Source organism: Myotis brandtii, unplaced genomic scaffold (assembly GCF_000412655.1).
Source record: "Myotis brandtii unplaced genomic scaffold, ASM41265v1 scaffold15, whole genome shotgun sequence".
Lineage (NCBI taxonomy): Eukaryota > Metazoa > Chordata > Mammalia > Chiroptera > Vespertilionidae > Myotis > Myotis brandtii.
The window spans coordinates 1822409-1835489 of NW_005355410.1; the positions used below are offsets into that span (position 1 = coordinate 1822409).

The 13081-nt window shown below is 41.5% G+C and overlaps 1 protein-coding gene and 1 pseudogene across 1 annotated transcript in view; one reads left to right on the forward strand and one right to left on the reverse strand.

The window, feature by feature from the left end:
• NUDT15 (nudix (nucleoside diphosphate linked moiety X)-type motif 15) overlaps positions 1-13081 on the forward strand; it is a 31379-nt gene that overhangs the window by 434 nt on the left and 17864 nt on the right. Inside the window, exon 2 of the mRNA XM_014535751.1 lies at positions 4-106. Coding sequence (XP_014391237.1) covers positions 4-106 — 103 coding nt within the window. The remainder of the gene's footprint in view (positions 1-3; positions 107-13081) is intronic.
• Positions 3387-4362, reverse strand: LOC102252858 (annotated as a pseudogene).

The window sequence follows — 13081 nt, forward strand, 5'->3', positions numbered from 1 at the left end:
TAGTGGTGACTAGCTGCAGGCATCCTCGCTGTGTCCTCCTGGGAAAGAGGAAGGGGTCATTTGGAGCTGGCAGTTTCCAACTTCCCGGGGGTCATTTGGAGTTCGGGTAAGCGGCCACCTGGGCGGCCGGGGAAGGCGGGACGCGCCCGAGAGGACCAGCCCGTTTCCTGTGCCGCGCTGCGTCCTTTGTCGCGCATGCGCCCTTTGCTTCTCTCGGAGCTCGCGGGCGCCGGCTGACAGGGGGCGCGGAGCTGGATAAGTGGGAGAGAGGAGGTCCTCGCCGCGTGCCTTCATCTCTGCGCCTGCTTAATGGTTGGTTTGTGAGATGTGTTTTTCTTAGTGCTTCCACAGAAAAGACACGAAAAGGGTGTTTATAAACCTCGAGCAGGCCCGCGTTGCCAGTTAAGACATTTGCGCTGGTTACCGGTAATTTAAACGTACGCAGATATTTTGTCCAGTTGCGGACCAGTGAAACTTTCTGAGCCTCAGTTCCCCATCTTTAAAATGCAGAAGGAAAACGAAGTACTCTTGAAAGCCCCTCTTCGCTTTGGCATCCTGTGATTTGTTGATATATCAGACAGAGATGGGCAGTTTAGAGGCAATTCTACACAGACTGAAGAAAGTCTGGTATTGTACCAAAAGGTGCATTTTAAGTGCATTTGCATAATAACCCTTTATTAGATGTACCATTGGCAAATATGTTCTCCCATACAATGGGCTCCCTTTTTATTCTCTCTGATTTAAGTGAGAATACGTTTCAAGTTAATATCAGATAAATAGCATCTAAAGCATTCAGACCCAGTGCTTGCTTTTCCTTTAGTATAAAAAGTGGAGAAAATAGTGAATCTTTATGTACCCATCTGTTTTTGTCTCATCTTTATGTACCCATCTGATTTTGTCTCATCTTTACTGCTCTCCTGCAAACAGACACACACACCCCTTGTTTTCCAGATAATTTCAAATTGCAGACATCCAATTATACCACCCCTAAATAGTTAAGTATGTATCTGTAACAAACTTTTAAAAACATAAACACAATATTATTTTCACACCTAACAAAATAATTCTTTAGCATCATACCCAGTCTTTGCCATTTTCCCCAGTTGTCTTGAAAATGTCTTTTTACTGTTTTGTACCAGTGGATATCAAAGGAAGGGCACATAATGCATGTGGTTAATAAAATTTTAAAATCTCTAACGCTAACCCATGGTATGTTGAAGAATATGGGTCCACCTATTTCTTTATTGTTGAAAGTATTACATATGTCCTCCTTTTCCCCCCATTGATCCATTCTAGCTGCCCCCCAACCCCACCCTAGGCCTTCACCACCCTATTGTTTGTGTCCATGGATTATGCATATATGTATACAAGTTCTTTGGTTAATTCCTCCCCCCCCCCCACACCTTCCCTCTGAGATTCTACAGTCTGTTGTTGTCCATGTTTCTAATTCCCTTGGATCTATTTTGTTCATCAGTTTATTTTGTTCATTAGATTCCGCATATGAGTGATATTATGTGATACTTGTCTTTCTCTGACTAGCTTATTTCGCTTAGCATAATACTTTCCAGGTCCCTCCAATCCTGTCTCAAAGGGTAAAAGATCCTTCTTTTTTACAGCGGCAGAGTAAACTATGGTGTAAATGTGCCACAGCTTCTGGTCCACTCATTTACTGATGGGCACTTGGGCTATTTCCAGATCTTAGCTATTGTAAATTGCTCTGCTATGAACATAGGGGTGCATACATTTATTCTGTTGGTGTTTCAGGTCTCTTAGGATATATTCCTAGAAGTGGGATCACTGGGTCAAATGGCAGTTCATTTTTAATTTTTTGAGAAACTCCATACTATTTTCCATAATGGCTGCACCAGTCTGCATTCCTACCAGCAGTGTAGTAGGGTTCCCTTTCTCCACATCCTTGCCAGAACTTGTCATTTGTTGATTTGTTGATGGTAGCCATTCTGACAGGTGTGAGGTGATACTTCATTGTCATTTTAATTTGCATCTCTCTGATGATCAGTAACTTTGAGCATTTTTTCGTATGTCCTCGTTGGAGAAGTGTCTATTCCAGTGATGGCGAACCTTTTGAGCTCGGCGTGTCAGCATTTTGAAAATCCCTAACTTAACTCTGGTGCCATGTCACATATAGAAATTTATTGATATTTGCAACCATAGTAAAACAAAGACTTATATTTTTGATATTTATTTTATATATTTAAATGCCATTTAACAAAGAAAAATCAACCAAAAAAATTAGTTCGCGTGTCACCTCTGACATGCATGTCATAGGTTCGCCATCACTGGTCTATTCAGATCTTTTGCCCATCTTTTAATTGGATTGTTTGTCTTCCTTCTGTTAAGTTGTATGAGTACCTTATATATTTTGGATAATAACCCTTTGTTAGATGTACCATTGGCAAATATGTTCTCCTATACAATGGGCTCCCTTTTCATTTTGTTGATGGTTTCTTTTGCTGTGCAGAAGCTTTTAATTTTGATGTCGTCCCATTTGTTTATTTTCTCCTTACGTTTCCTTTGCCCCTAGGAGATGTGTGGGTAAACATATTGCTAGGAGAGATGTCTGAGATTTTGCTGCTTATGGTTTCTTCTAGGATTTTTATGGTTTCATGACTTAAATTTAAGTCTTTTATCCATTTTGAGTTTATTCTTGTGTATGGTGTAAGTTGGTGTTCTACTTTCATTTTTGTTGCATGTATCTGTCCAATTTTCTCAACGCCATTTATTGAAGAGACTGTCTTGACTCCATTGTATGTTCTTGCCTCCTTTGTCAAATATTAATTGAGTATAATGGCTTGGGTTGATTTCTGGAGTCTCTGTTCTGTTCTATTGATCTATATACCTGTTCTTGAGCCAGTACCAGGTTGTTTTGATTACACTGGCTTTGTAGTATAACTTGATATCTGGTATTGTGATCCGTCCAACTCTTCTTTCTCAAGATTGCTGCGGCTATTGGGGGACTTTTTTGGTTCCATAGAAATTTTTTGGAGTATTCTATTTCTGGTATTTTAATAGGGATTGCATTGAATCTGTAGATTGCTTTGGGTATAGTATGGACATTTTAAAGATGTTAATTCTACCAATCCATGAACACACTATATTCTTCTACTTGCTTATATCTTCCTCTATCTCTTTTTTCAACATCCTGTAGTTTTTTGAGTACAAGACTTTTACCTCCTTGGTTAAGTTTATTCTTACGTGTTTTGTTATTGTTGCAGTGGTAAATGGGATTGTTTGTTGAGTTTCTCTTTCTGAGAATTCATTATTGGTATTTGGCTTATTAAAATATTTTACACTATTAAAAAAAAAGATTCAAAAGCATCTGGAAAACATGCAAATTGTTTGAAAACCTTGTATTGCAAATTCAGTTTGCAAGCATCATTCAGATGTTTGCCAAGGAAAATAAAGAAGCCTCTCCCATGAGATTGCACATGGTGGGAGATGACCTCCCATACTATCTTATACTAGATGGCAAGCCAGAGGTCTGTGCAGCAGTTACAAACAAGGTGTTATTATCTGGCAGAGAAGAGACTGTGGAATTTCCATTGGATGGAGAACAGCCCAGCTTTAGTTTTTCCAGATACTCTGCATGCACAGGCTTATGACATTGGAGAATTTTGATGGCATCTGCTACTTTGAACCACTCTCTCTTCTTTCCTATATTAACAGAATCTTCCCAATCTTCTAATATTTCAGTGACAATAAGAACATAGACATATGTTCTGTGCTTTTGGTCTTGGTTCTCAAATATGCCCAGGAGTCTGCTCAATTTTCCTTTGACTCCAGCCTCTTCATAAACCTCCCTCATCGCAGCACTGCCGGGCTCCTCCTCGGGCTCTATTCCTCCTCCTCAGACAACCCATTTGTCTGGGTACCAACTACTGCTCACCAATAACACCTCGTCCTCCTGCTTGCTCCGGAAGCACAGGCACGATGCCCACTTCTTGAAGCCCTCGTGGTTGTAGGTCCGTGTCTGGTTGAGCTTGAACTTCATCATAGAGGCGAGCTCTGGCGGCCGCTTCTCCTCCAGACACCGCCACCCCCCGGGAAGTGGGACCCAGGCGAGTCAGGCGCAGGGGTGTCGGGAGGTGAGGCAGCAGCGTGGGGTGGGCAGCGAGGCCGGTCAGTCCCGGAACCGGCAGCCGCTCCGACGCAGGGCAAGGCACGAGCATGGGTCACTGGAGTCCGGGTACTGTGGAGGAAGCGCTACCTCTGCTCCAGCATCCGCCGCTCTCCATGGAGCCCGCTGCCTGCTCGCTTCTGCTCCTTCCCGTTGCTGCTGCCGCAGCCACGGGAAGAGCGAGGCTCAAGGGTCGCACCACAAGGAGACAGTTGTGGAGACTCGCTCGGACTCTCTTTGTTTCTTGATGAGTCTGGCTAATGGTTCATAAATCTTGTTTATCTTTTCAAAGAACCAGCTCTTGATTTCATTGATTTTTTTTTTTAGATTGTATTTTTAGCCTCTATGTCATTTATTTCTGCTCTAATACTTATTTCCTTTTATCTACTTACTCTGTACTTTTCTTGTTGTTCTCTTTCTAATTCTTTAAGTTGTATTTATTATTAACTAGAGGCCTACTGCACAAAAATTTGTGCACTTTGGGGGGGGCTGTCCCTCAGCCCGGCCTGCGCCCTCTCACAGTCCAGGACCCCTTGGGGGATGTCCGACTGATGGCTTAGGCCACTCCCGGGGGGATCGGGCCTAAGCTGGCAGTCAGACATCCCTCTGGCAGCTGGGAGCCCTTGGGGGATGTCCAACAACATCCTTACTGCCACAGAGGTGGGAGAGGCTCCCACCACTGCTGCTGCGCTGGCCAGCCACGAGCCGGCTTCTGGCTGAGCAGTGCTCCCCCTGTGGAAGTGCACTGACCACCAGGGGGCAGCTCCTGCATTGAGCATCTGCCCCTTGGTGGTCAGTGTGTGTCATAGCGACGGGTCGTTCCCAGTCATTCCCGGTTGTTCTGCCATTAGTGTCAATTTGCATATTACCCTTTTATTATATAGGATTTATCTTGTTTCTTGAGGACTGCTTTCACTGTGTCCCATAGATTTTGTGTGCTCATTTTAATTTGTTTCTGGGAAGTTTTTGGTTTCTTTATTGATCTCTTAGGTAACCCATTTATTGATTAATAACATGCTATTTAGCCTACATGTGTTTGAATTTTTTTGGGTGTAATTGCTTTAGTTGATTTCTAATTTTATTTCATTGTGATCTGAGAAGATGATTGATATGACTTAAATTTTCTTGAACTTGTAGAGACTTGTTTTGTGCCCTAACATGTGGTCTGTCTTTGAGAATGACCCATGTGCACTCTAGAAGAATGTATATTTCATACCTTTGGGGTGGAATGGTCTATAAATGTCAATTAAATCCATCTAATCCAGTGTATCATTTACAGTCACTGTTTCCTTGTTAATTTTTTGTCTAGAAGATCTATCCAGTGAAGTCAGGGGGGTGTTAAAGTCCCCTACTATGACTGTATTGCTGTCAATCCCTCCCTTAAACTCCTCTAGAAGTTTTTTAAAAATATATTTAGGTGTTCCTGTATTGGGTGCAAATATGTTTATCAGGTTTATAAACTCATGTTGCATCGATCCCTTTAGTATTATGCAGTGACCTTTGTTGTCTCTTTTGATGGCCTTCTTTTTGAAGTCTATTTTGTCTGACATGAGTGTTGCTACTCCAGCATTTTTTCGTTTCTATTTGCATTGAAGCTTTTTCTCAATCCCTTCACTCTCATCCTGTGTGAGTCTTTTGTTCTGAGTTGGGTCTCTTGTAGATAGCACATAATTGGGTCACGTATTTGAATCCATTCAGATATCCTAGGTCTTTTGATTGGAGCATTTAACCCTTTTACATTTAAGGTTATTATTTGATAGGTACTTATTTATTGCCATTTTAACTCTGTACCTATGTTTCTTTCTCTATTTCTTCTCATTACAGCAGTCTCTTTAGCATTTCTTGCAATGCTGGTTTGGTGATTATATACTCCTTTAGCCTTTTTTTTTTTTTGGTCTGGGAAGCTCTTTATTTCACCATCAGCTTTGAATGATAGTCTTGTTGGATATAGTAATCTTGATTTCAGATCCTTGCTTTTCATTACTTTGAATACATTATGCCATTCCCTTCTGGCCTGTAGAGTTTCTGATGAGAAATCAGGTGACAGGCTTATGGGAACTCCTGTGTAGGTAACAGTTTGCTTTTCTCTTGCTGCCTTTAAGATTCTCTCTTTGTCTTTAATTTTTGGCATTTTAATTATGATGTGTCAGAGTATGGGCCTTTTAGAGTTCTTCTTGCTTGGGACTCTCTGTGCCTCCTGAACTTGTATGACTTTTTTTTCCACCAGGTTAGGGAAGTTTTCTGCCATTATTTATTCAAACACATTTTCTATCCCTTGCTAACTTTCATCTCCTTTTGGTATTCCAATGATGTGAATATTATAATGTTTCATGTTGTTCCACAGCTCCCTTAAGCTGTCCCCTGTTTTTAAATTTTTTTTTTTCTTTTTGGTTTTCTGATTGAGTGATTTTTTTCCTACCCTGTCTTCTAATTCACTGATCCTATCATTGGCTTCCCCCAATCTGCTGTGTATTCCTTCCAATGTGCTCTTTATTAGTGCTGTGTCATTCTTCATAGTTTTTATATATTTATTCATATTGGTGAGCATCTCTGCCACCATTATTCTGAACGCTATGTCTGATAAATTTCTTATCTCCATTTCGTTTAGCTCTTCTTCTGTAGAATTCTCTTGTTCTTTCATTTGGAGTTTCTTTTGTCTCCCCATTTTGGCTATCAGGTAGATCTGCTACGCCTCCCAATCTCTAGTGCAGAACAACATCAGATGCTGTTTGTGACTGGACCTGAGTCCCCTGTTTTGAGCTATCAGCAACCCACAGGTTGTGGCTCCCTCTGCGGGGGCTGGGTGCCTTTGGAAAGAACCACGGTGTGTACCACCGTCTGCTTTTCCTAATTTTGTGCCCAGGATTGGATCACACAAATACTTAAAGCCTCCAGAGACCTTCCTCTGCCTGCAGTCACATTGACACTCAGACTTGATTAGCCTCAGGCTATCAACTACAGCAGGCATGTCAAACTCACAGCCCACATGCGACCCACAACAAATATTTTTGCAGCCCAGCCAATATGATAGTATGTACGAAACGTTTTAATGAAAATTTCATAACTTAATTTTTACAATAACCTGTTATACATAATTATTAATAACGAACTACAATGCTCGCTAATGACTGATTACTATAATCATGTTGCAATCATTTCCCTTACATGTCTTACATGCAGGCGCACCAATTTCTCTCCACTAATACTAGCAGTGAATATTTTAGCAGCCGATTGCCACGTCATTAATCTTGGACTGACTTGTTTGATGTGCACAACAGGAAATATTTCGCTTTCGGAGAACAAGAAAAATAGGTTTATTTGCTTTACACTTATTAATTTGTGCAGTTATTCAGGGTCTGATAAGTTAATGTTTAAGAAAAAATACTAATTTTTATTAAAATGTTGTTATTTTATGTTAATGATTACTCATTTACTTCAGCCCTTTGTATTCAGCATGTCTCTATAGAAATAAACCTACTTTTTATGAAAATAGAAGTTTTTGTTTTTTTGCGGCTCACATAAACTTAAACCTTGTTTATTTGGCCCCTGTTAGCCTTTGAGTTTGGCATGCTTGGACTACAGGGTGGAGCGAGAGGTCTTCCAACAGGGTGAGGCAATTGCCTTCCCCTCAGGCAAAAACTGCCTGAATAGCAAAGGTCTGCCTGGGAAAAATCTCTTCTGCAGCATGAGGGAATGGTGAGGGAATGACTCAGCACAGCAGACTGGGGTGGCTGCTCTCTGAGCTCCAACCCCAGTGCCCGAGTCCTGGCTTTTGCTCACACTGCTCTAGTCCATTCTGCTCCCTCTGCCGGAGCCTAAGGAGAGTGGCTGCACATGAAATTTTGTGCATTGGCCCTTTAAGACGGTGCCTGCATTTCCAGCCATCTCTTGTTGGCAGACAGCAACCCTGCTCCTTTTCACAGCCAGATGTTAAGTGGGCACCTTTCTCACTCTGGTGCTCTGGGCTGGGGAGCCCAGCTTGGGGATTAGACCCCAGAGTTCTCAGTGGGAACCCCCCACAGCTGAGATATCCCTCAGAAACTTCAGCTGCTGTCTGTGGGAGCCCGGCCAGCCCTTTCACACCTCTGCCCTTCCTACCAGTCTCTATGTGGTCTTCACTTTCCATCTTTGATTTTCAGGTTCTCTCCAGCTAGTCTTCAGTTGATTTTTCAGGGTAGTTTTTCTGTAATTTAATTGTATTTCCAGTTTGGTCCTGGGAGAGTGTCAGTGTAGCTTCCACTTACTCCGCCAACATTTTGGAATCCTCTGGTTCACCTATTTTTTATAAAATGGTAGAAGTAGGGAAATTATCCTAGTGCTTTTTCTTTTTATTTTTTTGAGAAATTTTATGAGTTTATTTGAGCCAAACTGATGATATCTGCTGGAGAGCAAGATCTCAAATGCTCTGATCCTAGTGCCTTTTTTTTTTTTAAATTAAATCTTTATTGTTCAGATTATTACATTTGTTCCTCTTTTTTTCCCCCCATAACTCCCCTCCTTCCAGCTCCCACCCCACCCTCCGCCCTCACTCCCTACCCACTGTCCTCATCCATAGGTGCACGATTTTTGTCCAGTCTCTTCCCGCATCTCCCACACCCCTTTTCCCCCCAAGAATAGTTAGTCCGTTCCCTTTCTATGTCCCTGATTCTATTATAATCACCAGTTCATTCTGTACATCAGGTTATTTATTCACTTGATTCTTAGATTCACTTGTTGATAGATGCATGTTTGTTGTTCACAATTTGTATCTTTACCTTTTTCTTCTTCCTCTTCTTAAAGGATACCATTCAGCATTTCGTATAATACTGGTTTGGTGGTGATGAACTCCTTTAGCTTTTCCTTATCTCTGAAGCTCTTTATCTGACCTTCAATTCTGAATGATAGCTTTGCTGGATAAAGGAATCTTGGTTGTAGGTTCTTGCTATTCATCACTTTGAATATTTCTTGCCATTCCCTTCTGGCCTGCAAAGTTTCTGTTGAGAAATCAGCTGACAGTCGTATGGGTATTCCCTTGTAGGTAACTGAGTTTCTTTCTCTTGCTGCTTTTAAGATTCTCTCTTTGTCTTTTGCTCTTGGCATTTTAATTATGATGTGTCTTGGTGTGGTCCTCTTTGGATTCCTTTTGTTTGGGGTTCTCTGTGCTTCCTGGACTTGTAAGTCTATTTCTTTCACCAGGTGGGGGAAGTTTTCTGTCATTATTTCTTCAAATAGGTTTTCAATATCTTGCTCTCTCTCATCTTCTGGTACCCCTATAATTCTGATGTTGGTACGTTTGAAGCTGTCCCAGAGGCTCCTTACACTATCTTCGTATTTTTGGGTTCTTTTTTCATTTTGCTTTTCCGGTTGGGTGTTTCTCGCTTCTTCGCATTTCGAATCTTTGACTTGATTCTTGCGCTCCTCTGGTCTGCTGTTGGGAGTCTGTATAATATTCTTTATTTCAGTCAGTGTATGCTTACTTTCTAGATGGTCCTTTATCACACCATCGAGGGTCTCATTAGATTTCCTGTACATCTCATCAAGTTTATCGACAGACTCTAGAAGCCTCTTGAGAGACCTCAAAAGTGTGGTTCTGAACTCAATATCCTCCCTTGATAGTTTTGTCCTGTTTCTTTGTCTCCGCATTTTTTACGCTTTCTTGGTACACCCCCTAGGGGTCTTTGTGCGCAGTCTTGTTGTAGTTAAGCCTTGATTGTTGTAGTTAATACTAGAGGGATTTGACCTCCAGGCCGACTGGCTCTGTTAATCAGCTGTGTCTGCAGTGGAAGAACTTGTGTCCTCTAGGGAGGTGCTAATCTAGCCTTTGCCTGAGGCTATCCGGCAAATGCATCTGTGCAGGGCTTGGGCGGGGCGGGTCCCACGGGATCAACAGGGCGGAGGAGGGAGCAGTTATGGCTGCTCTCAGTCCGTCCCCAGGGGCTCTGCCTCTCTGTCCCAGCAACCGCTGCAAACCTCAGAGGGACCGTAGCCAGACAGTCCTGCTTCTCCCGTTTGAGTCTGGGTCCCTAGAGACTCGCCCGGATCTGGAGCTCAGAGTCTGAGGCTCCCTCCGGATTGAAACAGACAACCTCGCCCTCAGCCACCAGCCCACGCCACGTGCACTCCGCACCTTAGTATTTTACTTCAGCACTGCGCCTCCTCTGATTCTCGGTTCCTCCTAGTTGTAGAACTTCCACTCAGCCAGCCTTCCTGTGGTTCTGGATGATGTCCGTTCCGTCTTTTAGTTGTATTTTTGAAGTGGTTGTTCGAGGCAGCAAACTCCGGCGTTAACCTATGCCGCCATCTTGGTTTCCTCCTAAACCAAACTCTTATATCCCTAGTGCCTTTTAACAGACTTTGTTCTTTATAAACTGTGGAATTCTTATGATCTTTACCATGTGGAATTTTTTAATGGTCTTCAGAATTTAAAGAGCATCTGTAAGTTTATAATTTTCAGGGAATTAAAGTAGACCATCAGTTAATAAATAATAAAATTTCTAGATTAAGAAGCAAGTTGCCCAGAAGGCACACCATATAACTTTGTCAATTGTTTTTGGGCATTAGCCAAAATTAGATCACAAACTAAGCTCTACTTAGAATGTATAATTACTAGAGCAGTGATGGCGAACCTATGACACGCGAACTCATTTTTTTGGTTGATTTTTCTTTGTTAAATGGCATTTAAATATATAAAATAAATATCAAAAATATGTCTTTGTTTTACTATGGTTGCAAATATCAAAAAATTTCTATAACACGGCATCAGAGTTAAGTTAGGGTTTTTCAAAATGCTGACACGCCGAGCTCAAAAGGTTCGCCATCACTGTACTAGAGAAATGGCTAGAGATAGCAATCTTAACAATAACACAAGATAATATTGAAGTCTTGACTGAATTATTGACTGATAAGAGCCAACATTGGATTGTAATGAGTTTTACTAAGTGCTAGATATCATGCTAAGTTCTTCACATGTATGTTTTTACTAATCTTTATATAACTGGTATACTGAGTGGGCTAAATTTTAGGGGAAAAAACCCCACAGGAAATGGCTTTATTTTCTCCTGTTGTTTTCAAACATAATTTGTCTTTCCCATTTCTGCTGCTTCATGAAATTTCCTGTAAATTCTGTTGTTTTCCTATCTCTTGATTATAAAAATAAATAATATTTTGGCAATTATGATCCACTTGCGAGTATCTCTGATCTGTGATGGGGAAAGGAGGTATGAGCCTTGTTTTGCTCTTTTTCCATTTACTCCTCACTGTTTCTAATTTCTTTACTTCTACAGTATATTGGGGAAGGAGGGAAGTGGGCAAACCTTTTAAGGACTGGTGCTGCTGTAATCCATCAATCGGTGCTCTCTGGGTGCATTATTCATCTGTGTGCTCTCTTTCTCAGGATATGTTTGTTGGTTGTCTGGAAGTCTTTCAAGGATTTCTACACCACACAATTCCCTGACATAGGTGACTGACTTATTATGACACTGGTTCCCCTCTGCTAGCTCTTGCTTTTAGCACACCACCCTACATTTTCTTTCTGCTGGAGTCCCCAGCAGTCTGTTGTAGCATCTGCTTGGCCCATAGGAAATTCACAATGGGAATAATGCGTTCACTGCTGCCTTTTTTCCTTGCTCAATTATTATGGGCTGCTCTAGCCAGTCTCTTTCTTTCCAAATTTCCAAAGTGGGGATAAGAATCAGCTTCTGTGTCACATGCATCCCTACACACCAAGGGCTCTTAACCCTCCTGCCACCTCTACTCTGGTGCATTGAGATAGGCCTTTGAGTTTCTGCAACTCACCATCCATGTCTTCAGTAGGGGAGTGACATGACCAGTATCTCCTTCTTGGGAGTCACACCCAGTCTCTAGGACTAATTCTCCTGGAGTGCCCCTCACTTGATTTGGGGGCAGAGTTGGCCTCTCATCAGGATGAAGAGAAACATTCCTACCAAAGTGAAAACTCACAACTTTCCTCCCTCCCAAAGATCTCCTGATTTTCAATGTAGACTGGGTAGGGTGAGTAGTCTGGCCTTTCTTAGCAAACCCTAGAGTTCACATGGCATGTTTGCTCTTTTGCTGTACTCTTTTTTTTTTTTTTTTACATTATTACGTTTTTGTTTTTTTTATTAAATCTTTATTGTTCAGATTATTACATTTGTTCCTCTTTTTTCCCCCGTAACTCCCCTCCACCCAGTTCCCACCCCACCCTCCGCCCTCTCCTTCCTCATCCATAGGTGTACGATTTTTGTCCAGTCTCTTCCCACATCCCCCACACCCCTTTTCCCCCCAAGAATAGTCAGTCCATTCCCTTTCTATGTCCCTGATTCTATTATAATCACCAGTTCATTCTGTTCATCAGATTATTTATTCACTTGATTTTTAGATTCACTTGTTGATAGATGTGTATTTGTTGTTCATAATTTGTATCTTTACCTTTTTCTTCTTCTTCCTCTTCTTAAAGGATACCTTTCAGCATTTCATATAATACTGGTTTGGTGGTGATGAACTCCTTTAGCTTTTCCTTATCTGTGAAGCTCTTTATCTGACCTTCAATTCTGAATGATAGCTTTGCTGGATAAAGTAATCTTGGTTGTAGGTTCTTGCTATTCATCACTTTGAATATTTCTTGCCACTCCCTTCTGGCCTGCAAAGTTTCTGTTGAGAAATCAGCTGACAGTCGTATGGGTACTCCCTTATAGGTAACTGACTTTTTTTCTCTTGCTGCTTTTAAGATTCTCTCTTTGTCTTTTGCTCTTGGCATTTTAATTATGATGTGTCTTGGTGTGGTCCTCTTTGGATTCCTTTTGTTTGGGGTTCTCTGCGCTTCCTGGACTTGGAAGTCTATTTCTTTCACCAGGTAGGGGAAGTTTTCTGTCATTATTTCTTCAAATAACTTTTCTCTTCTTTTCTTTTTTTAAAATATATTTTATTGATATTTAACAGAGAGGAAGGGAGAGGGATAGAGAGTTAGAA